General features: G+C 38.2%; 1 protein-coding gene across 1 annotated transcript; it reads left to right on the forward strand.

The window, feature by feature from the left end:
* Positions 1 to 5,851: 5,851 nt before the first annotated feature.
* LOC128047589 (olfactory receptor 5H2-like) lies at positions 5,852 to 6,790 on the forward strand. Its single transcript, XM_052639845.1, has one exon. The coding sequence runs from the start codon at positions 5,861 to 5,863 to the stop codon at positions 6,788 to 6,790; it is 930 nt and encodes a 309-aa protein (XP_052495805.1). The 5' UTR covers positions 5,852 to 5,860.
* Positions 6,791 to 17,863: the final 11,073 nt, after the last annotated feature.

Genomic DNA, 17,863 nt, shown 5'->3' on the forward strand with positions numbered 1-17,863 from the left:
GATAGTGTGTGCATATTTTGTAGAACCATCTGTAAACCAGGTCCAGGCAATCTCTTTCTCTACTGACTATTGACAGCACTCATGCCACACTCCATTAGGCCACAATTGAAAGTGGGATAAAGGATTTGCCTCAAACCTAAGGTCTACACTGTTTTTTATCCCTTTAGAGGCCTGCCAAAGATTCCAAACAGCATCCCTATCTGCCACTACCACTCCAAGCACCATTTTTTTTTTTTCCTGCTGGATCATATGACCCAAGTAGCACAACAGGCAGTCCTTTTTACAAATACTTCTCCTGTTCTGAACTACACTCAAAAGCAGAAGTTTTTCTGGTTCCTTGCAACCAGTGAGGATGATGCGGCCTCCAAAATCCACAGTGGCCCACTAAGTGTTCTGTGTCTGTTTTGGTTGCAGGATGGGCCAGATGCAACAATTTATCCATGACGTGTGAAGGTGTACCTCTACATGACCCACACAACTGATCCCCAAGGAATTTCACTAAGTTAAATGGGCCTTGAAATTTGTTGAATTTATTTCTCATCTACTATTATGCAAATATCCACCAATAAGTATAAAGTAGTTTCTATTTCTTGCTCACTAGGTCCAATCAGCATAACGGACCAGTATAATATCTTGTGGGAAGAAAAGAAAGGAAATATTTGTAAATCACATGTGTGATAAAAGACTTGTATCCAGGATATATGAAAATTTCTCAAAACCCCAAAATAAGAAAATATATAACTCCATTAAAAATGGACAAAAGGTTTAAACAGACACTTTAGTAAACTAGATATACATATGTCAAATAAGAACACAAAAATATGCTCAATATAATTTGTCATCGGGGAAATGCAAATGAAGACCATAGTGTGATACCATGACCCACCGTTAAAAAGGCTAAAATTGAAAAAGACTACTCACACTGAAAGTTGCAATGTAAATCTTTGTACTTATATACAGGCAACAAAATGAGTTAAAAGATAATTATACAAAATTGAAGGGTATAATATAGGTTATGTTGAAGCTATGATACACATTATATTGTTTACTTCATCCTTCTGTTGAGTTTTCACAGTGATTTCTCTCCAATCTGTCTTGGTTTTTCATCTCCTATTTAGTTTTCACTAGGACATAGGATCGGAGAAGGCAATGGCAACCCACTCCAGTACTCTTGCCTGGAAAATCCCATGGGCCGAGGAGCCTGATAGGCTGCAGTCCATGGGGTCGCGAAAAATCGCATACGACTGAGCGATTTCACTTTCACTTTTCATTTTCATGCATTGGAGAAGGAAATGGCAACCCACTCCAGTGATCTTGCCTGGAGAATCCCAGGGACGGGGGAGCCTGGTGGGCTGCCGTCTATGGGGTCGCACAGTGTCGGACACGACTGAAGTGACTTGGCAGCAGCAGCAGTAGGACATAAGATAAATGATTAATGAATCTACAGAAAATATGCCCTTTGCTTTTCCCTTAGCTATAAATCAAGTTCCAGTGTAAATTAAACATTTTTTGACTTTTCAGATATCAAAACATGAAATGTTTTCTTATCATACTATTTTATCATATATAATAACATTTTTTAAATTAACGTTCAATAGCAACTTCTCTGTTAATAACTAAAGTCAGATCAGAACATGTGATCATCATGTTCAAAATCCATCAGTAATTTTCCTTTTAGTACGCGTAAAGAGCAAAGTCCCTGACCTCGCCTCCAGATCCTCTGTGATCCCACCAGTGCTGGCCTCCCTTTCCCTTCTAGCTCCTTTTTGCTTCTCTCTTTGCATGCCAGCTCCATTTGTTGTTCTTCATTTCTTTAATAATCTAGCTCACTGATAAGCTAGGCCTGTCAATTATGGAAGATCCTAAGGATGGCAAATGTCCAGAGGCATCACCTTGATAGAAATGAAGACCTTCAGGCCTTATTCTTCACCTACTAAAATAGAATCTACATTTTAGAAAAATTTCCCGGAGATTCACAAGGATTAAAGTTGGAGAAGTACTGATCTAGGCCACCTCCCACTGTGGTCTCTCGTTTTCTTTTTCCTTTGCTCCTCCCACCAAACATTGCCTAGTAAGATTTTTGATCAATTTTCAGCTTAAGGTGGAAAGTTACTTGTAGGTCTGGAATTTGAGTTAAATTTTGATCAGGAGGACAATTTTCTTGGGGTCAGTTCCTGAAAGGAATCTGGAACTTTTGTCCAAGTAAATTCAAGATGATTAGCTCAGAAAAAAATTACTGATCAAGGCACTCACAGCATCAAAATTTACAGATAAATTGAAGTTTACATAAATATGTCAGAAGTGTCATCTGTGGTGGAAAATAGTGCAATTTCAACAGTTAAAACGAGGACTGCCAACAATAACTTGATATTTACAGTTTTAAGGCTATAATGCCCTGTGGAAAAACCTGGACTTCTACATGTTCAAATCTATATACCCAGAGGAAAAGCTTAGTTTTGTCCTAAAGGGAATCCTTGTATGTTATCTGGGAATTTTAGTTCTTCACTTCTTCCTGTTCTGGCAAAAACAAACAGTTATACAACTTGCTGACTATTGTATTCAAAGCAAATTTATTTAAACAACATTTTCCGGAACTTGGGAAATAAAGCCTCCAAAATGAATGGGTATGCAAGGACTTGCTCTTTGTGTTACTGTCATTCCAGTGCTGTTTTATTACTTTCTACTTAGAAATCCTAACTCTTTGAAAGGATCTCCACGATTTCTTACAAGATATGGGTAAGAGAAAACTGAATTCTATAAGATTCATTATTCATTTTATAAAGTAGTCAAATACTGTATAATTTATAATAATTTTAGATTGATTTGAAGGATACAAAAAAAACCTGACAGTGGAAAATGTAAAACAATGAATACATTATCTGTATATGTTTTTCTGTGAGTAAATCTGAATAAGCAAAATACCTGTAAGACTGAATTATTCCCTTTAACAATAATTTATTATCTTTCTAACACAATTTAAATGACTTTATAAGTTTTGGTGAACTAGAATGTTAAACAGTTAAACTGGATTTAAACATCAGGTTATATGTGTCCTACGTAAAAAAATTTTCAGTTTATTCTGATTAAAGATCCATTCTTTTTAATTAATTACAGTATTATCTCCTCTATTCTTTCACTTACTTGTAACAATAATTTCACTGAATATATGTATATATTATATGTATACTTGATAAGCATATATTCAAGAAATATATAGAAAAATCTCCCTTCTGGTCTTGCCAGTTTTATGATTTAAAAAAGACCCACACACATATTGTTTGAGAATCTTTAATTATTAGTGATTTGGGACTACATGGAAAAGAGCCTCTTTCAAATAAAAAAATACCTAACAACTGGAATTACTGGCACTGGTTATTTATATGACCTGAATTGGGCTCCAGCCTTTGGCTCAATTTTTTGCTAATAGAAGAAAGTGCTCTCAAGTAAAACCCAGCAGGTTTTTAGAGACGTTCTAATTACTGTAATAATAAATATAAATCAACTTCTAAATATTGAAAGAACTATCCAGCAATACTAGTATATTCATAGACAACCAAAGTTTCTAGGGTAAAATTTAAATTAAAATTCTCTGTCACGCAAATTCCCTAGGAAGATACACTGGGAATGAAAGTCAGTTAAGACAAATATTTACCTGCAAACATTCCCCTTATTTCCTTTTCAGTGTTTATGTGATACTCCCTCTGTCTTTACTGGCTTGTCTTTCCTACAGTTATCTCTCCACATCTCTGCTATACTTTATCTATTCCTCGCTCTCCTTTTTTTTTTCATCTACCCAAATTTCTCCTTTCCACTCCTCCTGTTTGTTTTCTCTTGACACTCTGTCCTTGACACTATAACAAAATGGAAACCACTCTCAGTAAAAACACTAAAAACCTCTCCCTTCATTTTTCAGTGATCTTTATTCACTCCTTGTTTACCAGAGCATTCATTTTTTTCCAATTGGTACAACATGTCTTTATGTCTTTGAGGGTCTTTTCTCTTTTTCTGTCCACATAATTCAATTCTCCAGCTCCTCTTCTGCTTCTCTGATCACTCTATTTAGAATGTTTTTCTGCTCTCTCCCCTATCTCTCTTGGTTAGAGCCAGGGCACTTGTTGAGCTTCCCAGGGGCACTAGTGGTAAAGAACCCACCTGCCAATGCAGGAAACATAAGAGATGTGGGTTCAATCCCTGGGTAGGGAAGATCCGCTGAAAGAGGGCATGGCAACCCACTCCAGGATTCTTGCCTGGAGAATCCCATGGACAGGGGAGCCTGGTGGGCCACAGTCCATAGGGTCGCAAAGAGTCAGACAAGACTGAAATGACTTAGCACACATGCACAGGGCACTTGTTTGCAACAGAAAGTTAGTTAGTTGAATGGAAGTTGACTAATATGTAGAAAGTCCAGGGAGATTGGAAGAATCAGCTAAAAATGGGAAGGAACAGAAGAAAGCAACACAGTGAGACAACAGCCAAAATTGAATCCCTACACTTGCTCAATAGGAGCTATGCCACAGCTCACACAGACAATGGTGCAGATTCAGGAAGCATTTCCCAGAGTCTTGATATGGCTGCCTTGACAACCAAAATTCTCTTTTCTTCCTGTCCCTTTCTTTTCTCCATGTTACAAATTCAGTGTTGGTGCATTTGACTGGTCAAACCTACATCAAATCCTCTTACGCAAGGAGTGAAAGGAATGGGAAAAAGTTTCTGGTCCTTTTGATTTCTAGAGTAAGAATGATACGTATTCACTTCAAAGAACAAAATTTCCTCAAGTTTCATGCCACACCCTCCTTCTTTTTACCTTATACATACTTTCTAATGGTTAGGTTATCCATAAGTATGCCTTCAGCTACCCAAATACTTTCAAGTCATTGTTTATATTATGCTCTAACAAACTCATACTACTAAGCTATCCCACGTGGATAATCAGGGGATGCTCTCTATAACAAGTGGCCAAAGCATCTGAGTTCTCAAATTCAATTTTGGTGACCATCTGCCCATCACCAAGTGTCCTCTCTCTCCTTCACTGGCCACTCCTTCCAAACCTAACATGTCACTGAGTCCTAGTGACTCTATATTCTGATTCATCTTGATCTACTCTTTGCCTTTTTCATCAGTCCTAATAACATGTTACACACTGACTAATAATTTCACATGCATTTGAATCAACTAGAGAGCATTTTGGAAATACAGATTATTAGATTTCATTCTTATTCCCACTGAATCAGTATCTACAATAATACCTCATAATCTATATTTTGTACAAAAATTTCCCCCAGACGATTCTGATGTGTGTTCTGGTTGGAAAACACCAGACAGGAGTATCAGCTTTCTAATTATTGTTCCTAATTCTGCTTTCCCTTCTCTGTAGAGTATTTTTTTTTTTACATTACCAAACATTTAATTTAAAAAATATCTTGCCATGAATTTCCTAGTCCTAAAACTTTTAGTGCATACCTACTGCCCAAGAAATAAAGTTCAAGATCCTTCAAATGGCATTAAAATCACTCTATAATGCAAACTTCTTTCCCCTAAACCCTCATCCAAGTCCCAGATGCAGAATGTTTCTAACACACACAAGTATCCTCACAAATTTAGCTCATTATAAAATGTCTGTCCTTTCTTCTGAGTCTTTTAATTCCTGCACATTTTTTGAACTGAAATACTTACATTTTCTATTATGCCAATTCCTCAGATTATTTTTCATTGTCATGATAGTAGTGAATAAAATTAAGGGCATTCTGACAAGTGCATGGTTTTATTTCAACTACTTATTCTAATATTCTTTCTATATAATCTTAATGAATGTTCCTTTTACATTTACTGCATTTCATTTTAGGGGCTATCCAGTAACAACATGGATACTATAAATGCAACATCACTGACAGAATTTGTTCTCACAGGACTTACATATCAACCAGATTGGCATATTCACTTGTTCCTGATGTTCCTGATAATATACCTCATCACCACTGTAGGAAATCTTGGACTAATTGCTCTCATCTACAATGACCCTCACCTTCACATCCCCATGTACTTATTCCTTGGGAGTCTAGCCTTTGTGGATGCTTGGATCTCATCCACTGTGACTCCCAAGATGCTCGTCAACTTCCTGGCCAAGAGGAAGATGATCTCTCTCTCTGAATGCATAACACAGTTGTTTTCCTTTGCATTCAGCGCAACCACAGAATGTTTTCTCTTGGCAACAATGGCATTTGATCGGTATGTGGCCATATGCAAACCATTACTTTATTCAGTGATTATGACCAAGAGATTATGCATCCAACTATCAGTCTTATCATTTGTAGGTGGCCTTATTCATTCCATAATTCATATAGGTTTTTTATTCAGATTAACCTTCTGTAAGTCTAACATAATACACCACTTTTATTGTGACATCATGCCACTATTTAAGATTTCTTGTACTGACCCTTCAATCAATGTTCTGATGGTATTTATTTTCTCAGGGTCAATACAAGTGTTCACCATTCTTACTGTTCTTGTCTCTTATATACTTGTTCTCTTTACAATCTTAAAAAACAAATCCATACAAGGCATAAGGAAGGCCTTCTCCACCTGTGGAGCCCACCTCCTATCTGTCTCTTTATATTATGGGCCTCTTCTCTTCAGGTATGTGCACCCTGGTTCTGCACAAACAGATGCTCAAGATATGATAGACTCTCTATTTTACACTGTTATAATACCGTTGTTAAATCCAATCATCTATAGCCTGAGAAATAAGAAAGTCATAGACTCACTGACAAAAGTGTTAAAGAGAAATGTTTAGATTTCATAATGTTATCATCTGTAGTCTTTTTCTTTTTTTATTAAAATCATCACATGGTTGTAAAGATTAGACGTGTCTCGTTTTGGTTAGTATTCCAAGCTTCTTGTGTTTATAACTGCCTTTGTTTTTTAAGGTGTTAGGACTTAAAGTGTTAGCACTAATATAACTCCTTAAATATTTGTATATGTTGTTCAAAAATATAAAGAACTTTAAACAAGTATTTATGTCATGCTACAACAATTGAAGCAGAATACAAATTAAAACACTTTAATCCTTAAATGTTCTTCAATATAGCTTTATAAAGTCATTAAGCATAGTATAGGTCCTCTGAACAGCATCATGTTGATTTAGATAGGAATACAGCTGTGCAGCCTGTAGACTCATGTCTCATTTAACTCCATAGTGGAGGCAGGTTTGTGTTTGAACAGAGGCAAATCCCAGGAATTCTGCTGCCATCCAAAGGTCTTCCATCCACTCTATTTGGGACATGATGCATTTCACTTCTTGTGGGGATTCAATACTCATATCGCAGAGAGAAACAGAAATTGGGAAAGCAACAGTGTGGAGATTCCTTAAAAAACTGGAAATAGAACTGCCATAAGACACAGCAATCCCACTGCTGGGCAAACACACTGAGGAAAGCAGAATTTAAAGAGACACGTGTACCCCAATGTTCATCACAGCACTGTTTATAATAGCCAGGACATGGAAGCAACCTAGATGTCCATCAGCAGATGAATGGATAAGAAAGCTGTGGTATATATGCACAATGGAATATTACTCTGCTATTAAAAAGAATGCATTTGAATCAGTTCTAATGAGATGGATGAAACTGGAACCTATTATACAGAGTGAAGTAATTCAGAAAGAAAAACACCAATACACTATACTAATGCATATATATTGAATTTAGAAAGATGGTTGGAGCAGGAAATGGCAGCCCACTCCAGGACTCTTGCTTGGAAAATCCCATGGACAGAGGAGCCTGGTAGGCTACAGTCCATGGGGTCGCAAAGAGTCGGACATGACTGAGAGACTTCACTTTCACTTTTTACCTTCATGCATTGGAGAAGCAAATGGCACCCATTCCAGGGTTCTTGCCTGGGGAATCCCAGGGACGGAAGAGCCTTGTGAGCTGCCGTCTATGGGGTTGCACAGACTCAGACACGACTGAAGCAACTTAGCTGCAGCAGCAGCAAGATGGTAACGATGACCCTATATACGAGACAGCAAAAGACACAGATGTAAATAACAGTCCTTTGGACTCTGTGGGAGAAGGCAAGGGTGAGATGATTTGAGAAGATAGCATTGAAACATAAAAAAAAGAAATCTAGAACGTGTTGTTCACATGATGGCTTCAGATGCATTTCCAGTTCAATTCAGTAGTTCAGTTGTGTCTGACTCTTTTCAACCCCATGAATCACACACATAAGGCCTCCTTGTCCATCACCAACTCCTGGAGTTCACCCAAACTCATGTCCATCGAGTCGGTGATGCCATCCAGCCATCTCATCCTGTCGTCTCCTTCTCCTTCTGCCCCCAATCCTTCTGAGGATCAGGGTCTTTTCCAATGAATCAACTCTTCGCATGAGGTCACCAAAGTACTGGAGTTTCAGCTTCAGCATCAGTCCTTCCAGTGAACACCCAGGACTGATCTCCTTTAGGATGGACTGGTTGAATCTCCTTGAAGTCCAAGGGACTTCCAAGAGTTTTCTCCAAAACCACAGTTCAAAAGCATCAATTCTTTGGCATTCAGCTTTCTTCACAGTCCAACTCTCACATCCATACATGATCACTGGAAAAACCATAGCTTTGACTAGATAAACCTTTGCTGGCAAAGTAATATCTCTGCCTTTTATTATGCTATCTAGGTTGGTCATAACTTTTCTTCCAAGGAGTAAGCGTCTTTTAATTTCACAGCTGCAGTCACCATCTGCATTGATTTTGGAGCCCCCAAAAATAAAGTTTGACACTATTTCCACTGTTTCCCCATCTATTTCCCATGGAGTGATGGAACCAGATGCCATGATCTTCATTTTCTGAATGTTGAGCTTTAAGCCAACTTTTTCACTCTCCTCTTTCACTTTCATCAAGAGGCTTTTTAGTTCTTCACTTTCTGCCATAAGGGTGGTGTCATCTGCATATCTGAGGTTATTGATATTTCTCCCGGCAATCTGGATTCCAGCTTGTGCTTCTTCCAGCCCAGCGTTTCTCATGATTTACTCTGCATGTAAGTTAAATAAGCAGGGTGACAATAACAGCCTTGACGTACTCCTTTTCCTATTTGGAACCAGTCTGTTGTTCCATGTCCAGTTCTAACTGTTGCTTCCTGACCTGCATATAGGTTTCTCAAGAGGTAGGTCAGGTGGTCTGATATTCCCATTTCTTTCAGAATTTTCCAGTATTCTGTGATCCACACAGTCAAAGGCTTTGGCATAGTCAATAAAGCAGAAATAGATATTTTTCTGGAACTCTCCTGCTTTTTTGATGATCCAGCATATGTTGGCAAATTGATCTCTGTTTCCTCTGCCTTTTCTGAAACCAGCTTGAACATCAGGAAGTTCATAGTTCACGTATTGCTGAAGCCTGGCTTGGAGAATTTTGAGTATTACTTTACTAGCATGTGAGATGAGTGCAGTTGTGTGGTAGTTTGAGCATTCTTTGGCATTGCCTTTCTTTGGAACTGGAATGAAAACTGACCTTTTGCAGTCCTGTGGCCACTGCTGAGTTTTCCAAATATGCTGGCATATTGAGTGCAGCACTTTCACAGCATCATCTTTCAGGATTTGAAATAGTACTTCACCTCCACTAGCTTTGTTCGTAGTGATGCTTTCTAAAGGCCCACTTGACTTCACATTCCAGGATATCTGGCTCTAGGTGAGTGATCACACCATCGTGATTATCTGGGTCATGAAGCTCTTTCTTGTACAGTTCTTCTGTGTATTCTTGCCAACTCTTCTTAATATCTTCTGCTTCTGTTAGGTCCATATAATTTCTGTCCTTTATTGAGCCCATTATGCATGAAATGTTCCCTTGGTATCTCTAATTTTCTTGAAGAGATCTCTACTCTTTCCCATTCTGTTGTTTTCTTCTATTTCTTTGCATTGATAGCTGAGGAAGGCTTTCTTATCTCTCCTTGCTATTCTTTGGAACTCTGCTTTCAGATGCTTATATCTTTCCTTTTCTCCTTTGCTTTTCGCTTCTCTTTCCACAGCTAATTGTAAGGCTTCCTCAGACAGCCATTTTGCTTTTTAGCATGTCTTTTCCATGGGAATGGTCTTGATCCCCATCTCCTGTACAATGTCATGAACCTCCGTCCATAATTCATCAGACACTATCAGATCTAGTCCCTTAAATCTATTTCTCACTTCTGCTGTATAATCATAAGGGATTTGTTTTAGGTCATACCTGAATGGTCTAGTAGTTTTCCCCACTTTCTTCAATTTACGTCTGAATTTGGCAATAGGAAGTTTACGATCTGAGCAACAGTCAGCTCCAGGTCTTGTTTTTGCTGACTGTATAGAGCTTCTCCATCTTTGGCTGCAAAGAATATAATCAATCTGATTTCGGTGTTGACCATCTGGTGATATCCATGTGTAGTCTTCTCTTGTGTTGTTGGAAGAGGGTGTTTGCTATGTCCAGTGCATTTTCTTGGCAAAACTCTATTAGTCTTTCCCTGCTTCATTCTGCATTCCAAGGCCAAAAATGCCTGTTACTCCAGGTGTTTCTTGACTTCCTACTTTTGCATTCCAGTCCCCTATAATGAAAAGGACATCTTTTTTGGGTGTTAGTTCTACAAGGTCTTGTAGGTCTCCATAGAACCGTTCAACTTCAGCTTCTTCAGCATTACTGGTTGGGGCATAGACTTGGATTACTGTGATATTGAATGGTTTGCCTTGGAAACAAACAGAGATCATTCTGTCGTTTTTGAGATTGCATCCAAGTACTGCATTTCAGACTCTTTTGTTGATCATGATGGCTACTACTCCATTTCTTCTGAGGGATTCCTGCCCGCAGTAGTAGATAAAATGGTCATCTGAGTTAAATTCACCAATTCCAGTCCATTTTAGTTTGCTGATTCCTAGAATGTCAATGTTCACTCTTGCCATCTCCCGTTTGACCACTTCCAATTTGCCTTGATTCATGGGCCTGACATTCCAGGTTCCTATGCAATACAGCTCTCTACAGCATCAGAACTTGCTTCTATCACCAGTCACATCCACAGCTGGGTATTGTTTTTGCTTTGGCTGCATCCCTTCATTCTTTCTGGAGTTTTTTGTCCACTGATCTCCAGTAGAATATTGGGCACCTACTGACCTGGGGAGTTCCTCTTTCAGTATCCTATCATTTTGCCTTTTCATACTGTTCATGGGGTTCTCAAGGTAAGAATACTGAAGTGGTTTACCATTCCCTTCTCCAGTGGATCACATTCTGTCAGACCTCTCCACCATGACCCTCCCGTCCAGATGCATATTGCCAAGTTCAAATAATGTTAAGATTATATGGTGTCATAGTGCCTAGTGGATGGCTTGGGAAGATATGTAAATGAGTAATATTTTGGATGTTTTGTGACATCAAAGTACTTAGATGTCAGCTTTCATCTCACTTTAAGCTCTAGATAAAATGAGTAATCCATCTTCACGTCTCTTGACTTTTCTTCCTCAAAACTGAAATTCCACACACTTTACTATTAACACTACTGCGGTCTTCACCCTAAAAATTATCCACCTTTGAGTACTTACTTACCTCCTATATCCTAAAGATACTCGTGAGCCCTAACCATTCCTGAGAGTTTATTCTTCATAAATAGAATAATTAAATCATATTCCATTTTGATAACTTTTAATGGATTGATGTGCTAATAGATTATTTGCAAATATGGTGTATGTATGTATATACATATTTTTCTGTGTATATACACATACATCTATTATTTGTTCATGTCCAGATTACATGATATATATAAGTATATATCTATATAGGAGAAAAGAAAAGATATACGCACTTAATGCAGAGTTCCAAGAATAGGAAGGAGAGATAAGAAAGCCTTCCACAGTGATCAATGCAAAGAAATAGAGGACAACAATAGAATGGGAAAGACTATAGATCTTTCAAGAAAATTAGAGATACCAAGGGAACATTCCCTGCTTATTTAACTTATATGCAGAGTACATCATGAGAAATGCTGGACTGGAAAACACAAGCTGGAATCAAGATTGCCGGGACAAATATCAATAACCTCAGATATGCAGATGACACCACCCTTATGGCAGAAAGTGAAGAGGAACTCAAAAGCCTCTTGATGAAAATGAAAGAGGAGAGTGAAAAGGTTGGCTTAAAGCTCAACATTCAGAAAATGAAGATCATGGCATCCGGTCCCATCACTTCATGGGAAGTAGATGGGGAAAAGTAGAAACAGTGTCAGACTTTATTTTTTGGGGCTCCAAAATCAATGCAGGTGGTGACTGCAGCCATGAAGTTAAAAGATGCTTACACCTTGGAAGAAAAGTTATGACCAACCTAGATAGTATATTCAAAAGCAGAGACATTACTTTGCCGACTAAGGTCCGTCTAGTCAAGGCTATGGGTTTTCCTGTGGTCATGTACGGATGTGAGATGTGAGAGTTGGACTGTGAAGAAGGCTGAGCACCGAAGAATTGATGCTTTTGAACTGTGGTGTTGGAGAAGACTCTTGAGAGTCCCTTGGACTGCAAGGAGATCCAACCAGTCCATTCTGAAGGAGATCAACCCTGGGATTTCTTTGGAAGGAATGATGCTGAAGCTGAAGCTCCAGTACTTTGGCCACCTCATGCGAAGAGTTGACTCATTGGAAAAGACTCGGATGCTGGGAGGGGTTGCGGGCAGGAGGAGAAGGGGATGACCGAGAATGAGGTGGCTGGATGGAATCACGGACTCGACGGACGTGAGTCTGAGTGAAGTCCCGGAGATGGTGATGGACAGGGAGGCCTGGCGTGCTGCGATTCATGGGGTTGCAAACAGTCGGACATGACTGAGTGACTGAACTGAACTGAAGGGAACATTTCCTGTAAACATGGGCTCAATAAGGATGGAAATGGTAGGGACCTAACAGAAGCACAAGATATTAAGAAGAGGTGGCAAGAATACACAGAACTGTACGAAAATGATCTTCACGACCAAGATAATCACGATGGTGTGATCACTCACCTACAGCCAGACATCCTGGAATGTGAAATAAAGTGGGCCTTAGAAAGCATCAATATGAACAAAGCTAGTGGAGGTGATAGAATTCCAGTTGAGCTATTTCAGATCCTAAAAGGAGATGCTGTGAACGTGCTGCACTCAATATGCCAGCAAATTTGGAAAACTCAGCAGTGGGAACTGGAAAAGGTCAGTTTTCATTCCAATCCCAAAGAAAGGCAATGCCAAAGAATGCTCAAACTACCACACAATTGCACGCATCTCACACTCTAGTAAAGTGATGCTTAAAATTCTCCAAGCCAGGCTTCAGCAATATGTAAACCGTGAACTTCCAGATGTTCAAGCTGGTTTTAGAGAAGGCAGAGGAACCAGAGATCAAATTGCCAACATCCACTGGATCATGGAAAAAGCAAGAGAGTTCCAGAAAAACATCTATTTCTGCTTTATTGACTTTGCCAAAGCCATTGACTATGTGGGTCACAATAAACTGTGGAAAATTCTGAAAGAGAAGGGAATACCAGACCACCTGACCTGCCTCTTGAGAAACATGTATGCAGGTCAGATAGCAACAGTTAGAACTGGACATGGAACAACAGACTGGTTCCAAATAGGAAAAGGAGTACATCAAGGCTGTATATTGTCACCCTGATTATTTAACTTATATGCAGAGTACATCATGAGAAATGCTGGGCTGGTGGAAATATAAGCTGGAATCAAGATTGCTGGGAGAAATATCAATAACCTCAGATATGCAGATGACACCACCCTTATGGCAGAAAGTGAAGAAGAACTAAAAAGCCTCTTGATGAAAATGAAATAGGAGAGTGAAAAAGTTGGCTTAAAGCTCAACATTCAGAAAACGAAGATCATGGCATCCGGTCCCATCACTTCATGGGAAATAGATGATGAAACCTTGGAAACATTAGCTGACTTTATTTTCCTGGGCTCCCAAATCACTGCAGATGGTGGCTGCAGCCATAAAATTAAATACGCTTACTCCTTAGAAGGAAAGTTATGACCAACCTAGACAACATATTAAAAAGCAGAGACATTACTTTGTCAGCAAAGGTCTGTCTAGTCAAGGCTATGGTTTTTCCAGTGGTCATGTATGGATGTGAGAGTTGGACTGTGAAGAAAGCTGAGTGCCAAAGAATTGATGCTTTTGAACTGTGGTGTTGGAGAAGACTCTTGAGAGTCCCATGGACTGCTAGAGCTCCAACCAGTCCATCCTAAAGGAGATCAGTCCTGGGTGTTCACTGGAAGGACTGATGTTGAGGCTGAAACTCCAATACCTTGGCCACCTGATGTGAAGAGCTGACTCATTTGAAAAGACTCTGATGCTGGGAAAGATTTAGGGCAGGAGGAGAAGGGGACGACAGAGGATGAAGTGGTTGGATGACATCACCCACTCAATGGACATGGCTTTGGGTGGACTCCGGGAGTTGGTGATGGACAGGGAGGCCTGGTGTGCTACAGTTAATGGGGTCGTGAAGAGTCAGACATGACTGAGCAACTGAAGTGAACTGATATATCTACATCTGTGTTTATACTCATACAGTCCTATAGCTCACCCTGTCCCTCCTTGTCTCCATCTCTGTTTCTACCACTATCACTATCACCCTGATTTACTCTCCATGGTATTATAAGGTCCTTTCAAACAATATGTTGATTTAATTCTGAAGTCACTGACAACACAGTTTTTATAATAAGCCCTGTGTTATACCCAAAATGAGTTGTAGAAAACTTCCTGAACACCTTTTATTCTCTCAAGTACATGCTTTTGCTAACAAAAGTCTCTCCACAGAGAATCTCCCCACTATCAACAACTAACCCCATCTTTATTTACAACTGAAATGGTGGTCTTACTTTCAGATCTTTCTCAAATGTTATAGCTCCCATGATGCACTTCCAGATTATCTTGAAGAGGTTAGTAATGCTTACCCATTTGAAACTTTTAGCAGTTTATTTATCCTTTTTTGTAACATCAAAATATATATTCTAGTGTCTTGAATTCAAGGACATTCTTAATTCATTCTGAGATTAGTTCAGCTAAACAGTAGAAGAAGAAACCTGTTTTATACAAGCATGAACCTCCTTTGAGATACTAAATGAATAAATGTTTCCATTTTATATTTTGTACAAAAAAAAATTGCACAATAATATATATCAAAATAATCAAAAGAAAAAACTTTTCTGTATGTTTAATATACCCAAATAAATTTCATGATAATAAAAGCACATTTAATCAATATTTCATTTCAAAAGGAATATCCCATAAAAAAGTTTTTCTTTACCTTGAAGACATTGCTGGCTCTCATTATTTCTCTTAAGATTGTTACTCTGATTTCTATTGTACTACTTAAAAAAATTTTTTATTGTCATAAAAATCACATAATATAAAATACTGTCTTAACCATATTTAACTATAGCGTTCAGTGGCACTAAGTACATTCCCATTGTTGTGCAAATCTCACTGTCATCCATCTCCTGAGTTTTTCCTAATCTGGAACTTTGGTACCATTAAACACTAACTCCCCAGTGCCCCTCCCCAACCCCTACCCTCCAGTCCCTGGCATCTACCAACGTACTTTCTTTCTGACTTTATGAATTTGACTGTTCTAGATATCTCATATAACTGGAGTCAAACAGTATTTGTCTGCACCCAATGTATATTGGGATACACTTTTAAGGTTAACTTAATATTTGTCCTATGAACAGCTAGAAAAATATTACAAATAAACCTATTTGCAAAGCAGAAATAGAGACACAGACATAGAGAACAAATGTGTATACACCTAGAGGGGAAAGGAGGGGAAGGACAAATTAGGAGATGGGGACTGACATATACTATGTATAAAACAGGTAACTAATGAGAACATACTATATAGCACAGGGAAAAAAAGATGGCACAATCTGTTGCACTGCTTTTGATTATAATAAAGAAACACTTAGGTAAGATTTATTACAATAATACACATCTCAATAAACTGGTCAAAAATTCACAAATAAATTATGTAACTGAAAAATGAAAATGTCCTGATTCCGGAAGCCACAATAAACTCTGAGTTATATTCTGTGACACTGTCAACTATAAGAGAACTAAGAAACAATTTCTTAAAAACAATACAACAAAAACAACAAATGATCACTGACTTCTCATCAGAAACCACAGAGCTCAAAAGACAGTAGAACAACATTTTTAAAGTGATAAAGATAGAATATGCCAACTGAAAGCTCTATATCTGGTGAAAATAAATTTTAAGAATAAAAGGACAGTAAAGATATTTTTATACAATAAAGTCTAAGCACATCTATCATTAATATCACTGTGAAAAAGGTATTTCTTAAGAATGAAGGGAAATAAGTTCAGATGGAACTTGGATCTTCAGGGAGAAATTTAGAACTCTGAAAATAATAATTCTGTAGATAAATAGACAGGTATTTTTCTATTAATTTCTTTAAAATTCATTTGGATATTTACAGCAAAAATTATGGCTTATATTTGGGCTATAAAATATGACAACTTTGCCTTACAGGCCAGGCAGTCTATAAATAGATCTATACAACTGTACATTGTTCAGTTTCATGTGAATGGTGCAATATTACCTGTAAGCAAACTTTGAAATGAGCTAAGAATATATATTGTAATCCTGAGAGCAAACACACACACACACACACAAGAGTAGAGACCTATAGAAAAAACAGATGTTACAAACATAACAAATAGTAAAATGTTATACATAATCCAGTCTTGTCAATAATTATATTAAAGATAAGTGGAGACAAAGTACTCCTATTAAATGACAAATTCTTTCAACAGATGTTCAAAAAGCCAGGAGAGTATTCTGGAAAGATGAAAAGAGCACCAGAAATCTCTCTCCCTTCCTAAGCAAAAATTTCACTGGCATTACCTGTGTAACAGAAATAATATGGAACTCTAGAGTCTACTGAAGAATTGTAACATCAAGGGAAGGCTTAGCAGTAAATTGTGGTTAATTTTGGTCAATTTCAGCTCTAAGCATGGCTACCCATCAACTACTCCATACCCCATGCCATGCAGCTGTGTGTGTGTTCCTGGAACAGCTGGTACATGTGTTGTAGGAGTGGAATAGAATCCTCCATCCAAATACTGGGGATGAATTCTGATCACAGAGATGTTAAAAAAAAAAAGAAGAAGAAATGGCCATTTTTGTTGTACCTCCCAGCATTTTTGCAAGCCCCTCTCCATCTGACAGAAGTGACTACCAGGGAATTTAAGGAGTTGGCACACTTTTCTCCTCTTTAATTTTTTTATTTTTCCCTTTTGGATCAAAATACCAAAGACTACTACATCCAAAAGCAACCACATGGATGAAAAATTAGAAAGTTACCATGTGTGTCCAGGAAAAGACACAGAAAAAGAAACCTGAAACAACCTTAAATTTTTCACCTCAGACTGATCATGAACAAAAAGATGGCCTACAATTAAAAAACAATAACAAAAACAAAACCCCCCAAATCATAAACTGCAAAACCTAGAAAAGGGGAGAATTTAATTTCCAGATGTACCATATTATTAAATTCAAATATCCAGCTTTTGGTGGTGGTGGTGGTGGGGGGTGTTCCCTAATGGCTCAGTGGGCAAGAGAATCTGCCTACAAGGCAAGGAGATACAGGAGACATGGATTCAATCCCTGAGTCAGGAAGATCCCCTGGAGGAGGAAATGGCAGCCCACTCCAGAATTCTTGCCTGAAAAATCCCATGGACAGAGGAGTCTGGTGAGCTACAGTCCATAGGGTCACAAAGAGTCAGACATGACAGCATAGCACACAATATTCATCCAGTTTTTAACAAAGAATCTCAAGGAATACCAAAAAAATAAGAAAAGCGACCCATTCAAAGAAAAAACACAC

Source organism: Budorcas taxicolor, chromosome 1 (assembly GCF_023091745.1).
Source record: "Budorcas taxicolor isolate Tak-1 chromosome 1, Takin1.1, whole genome shotgun sequence".
NCBI classification, from domain to species: domain Eukaryota; kingdom Metazoa; phylum Chordata; class Mammalia; order Artiodactyla; family Bovidae; genus Budorcas; species Budorcas taxicolor.

Excerpts from the sequence above, each read along its gene's own strand:
- LOC128047589 (XM_052639845.1), top strand. The coding sequence starts at position 5,861 with ATGGATACTATAAATGCAACATCACTGACAGAATTTGTTCTCACAGGA.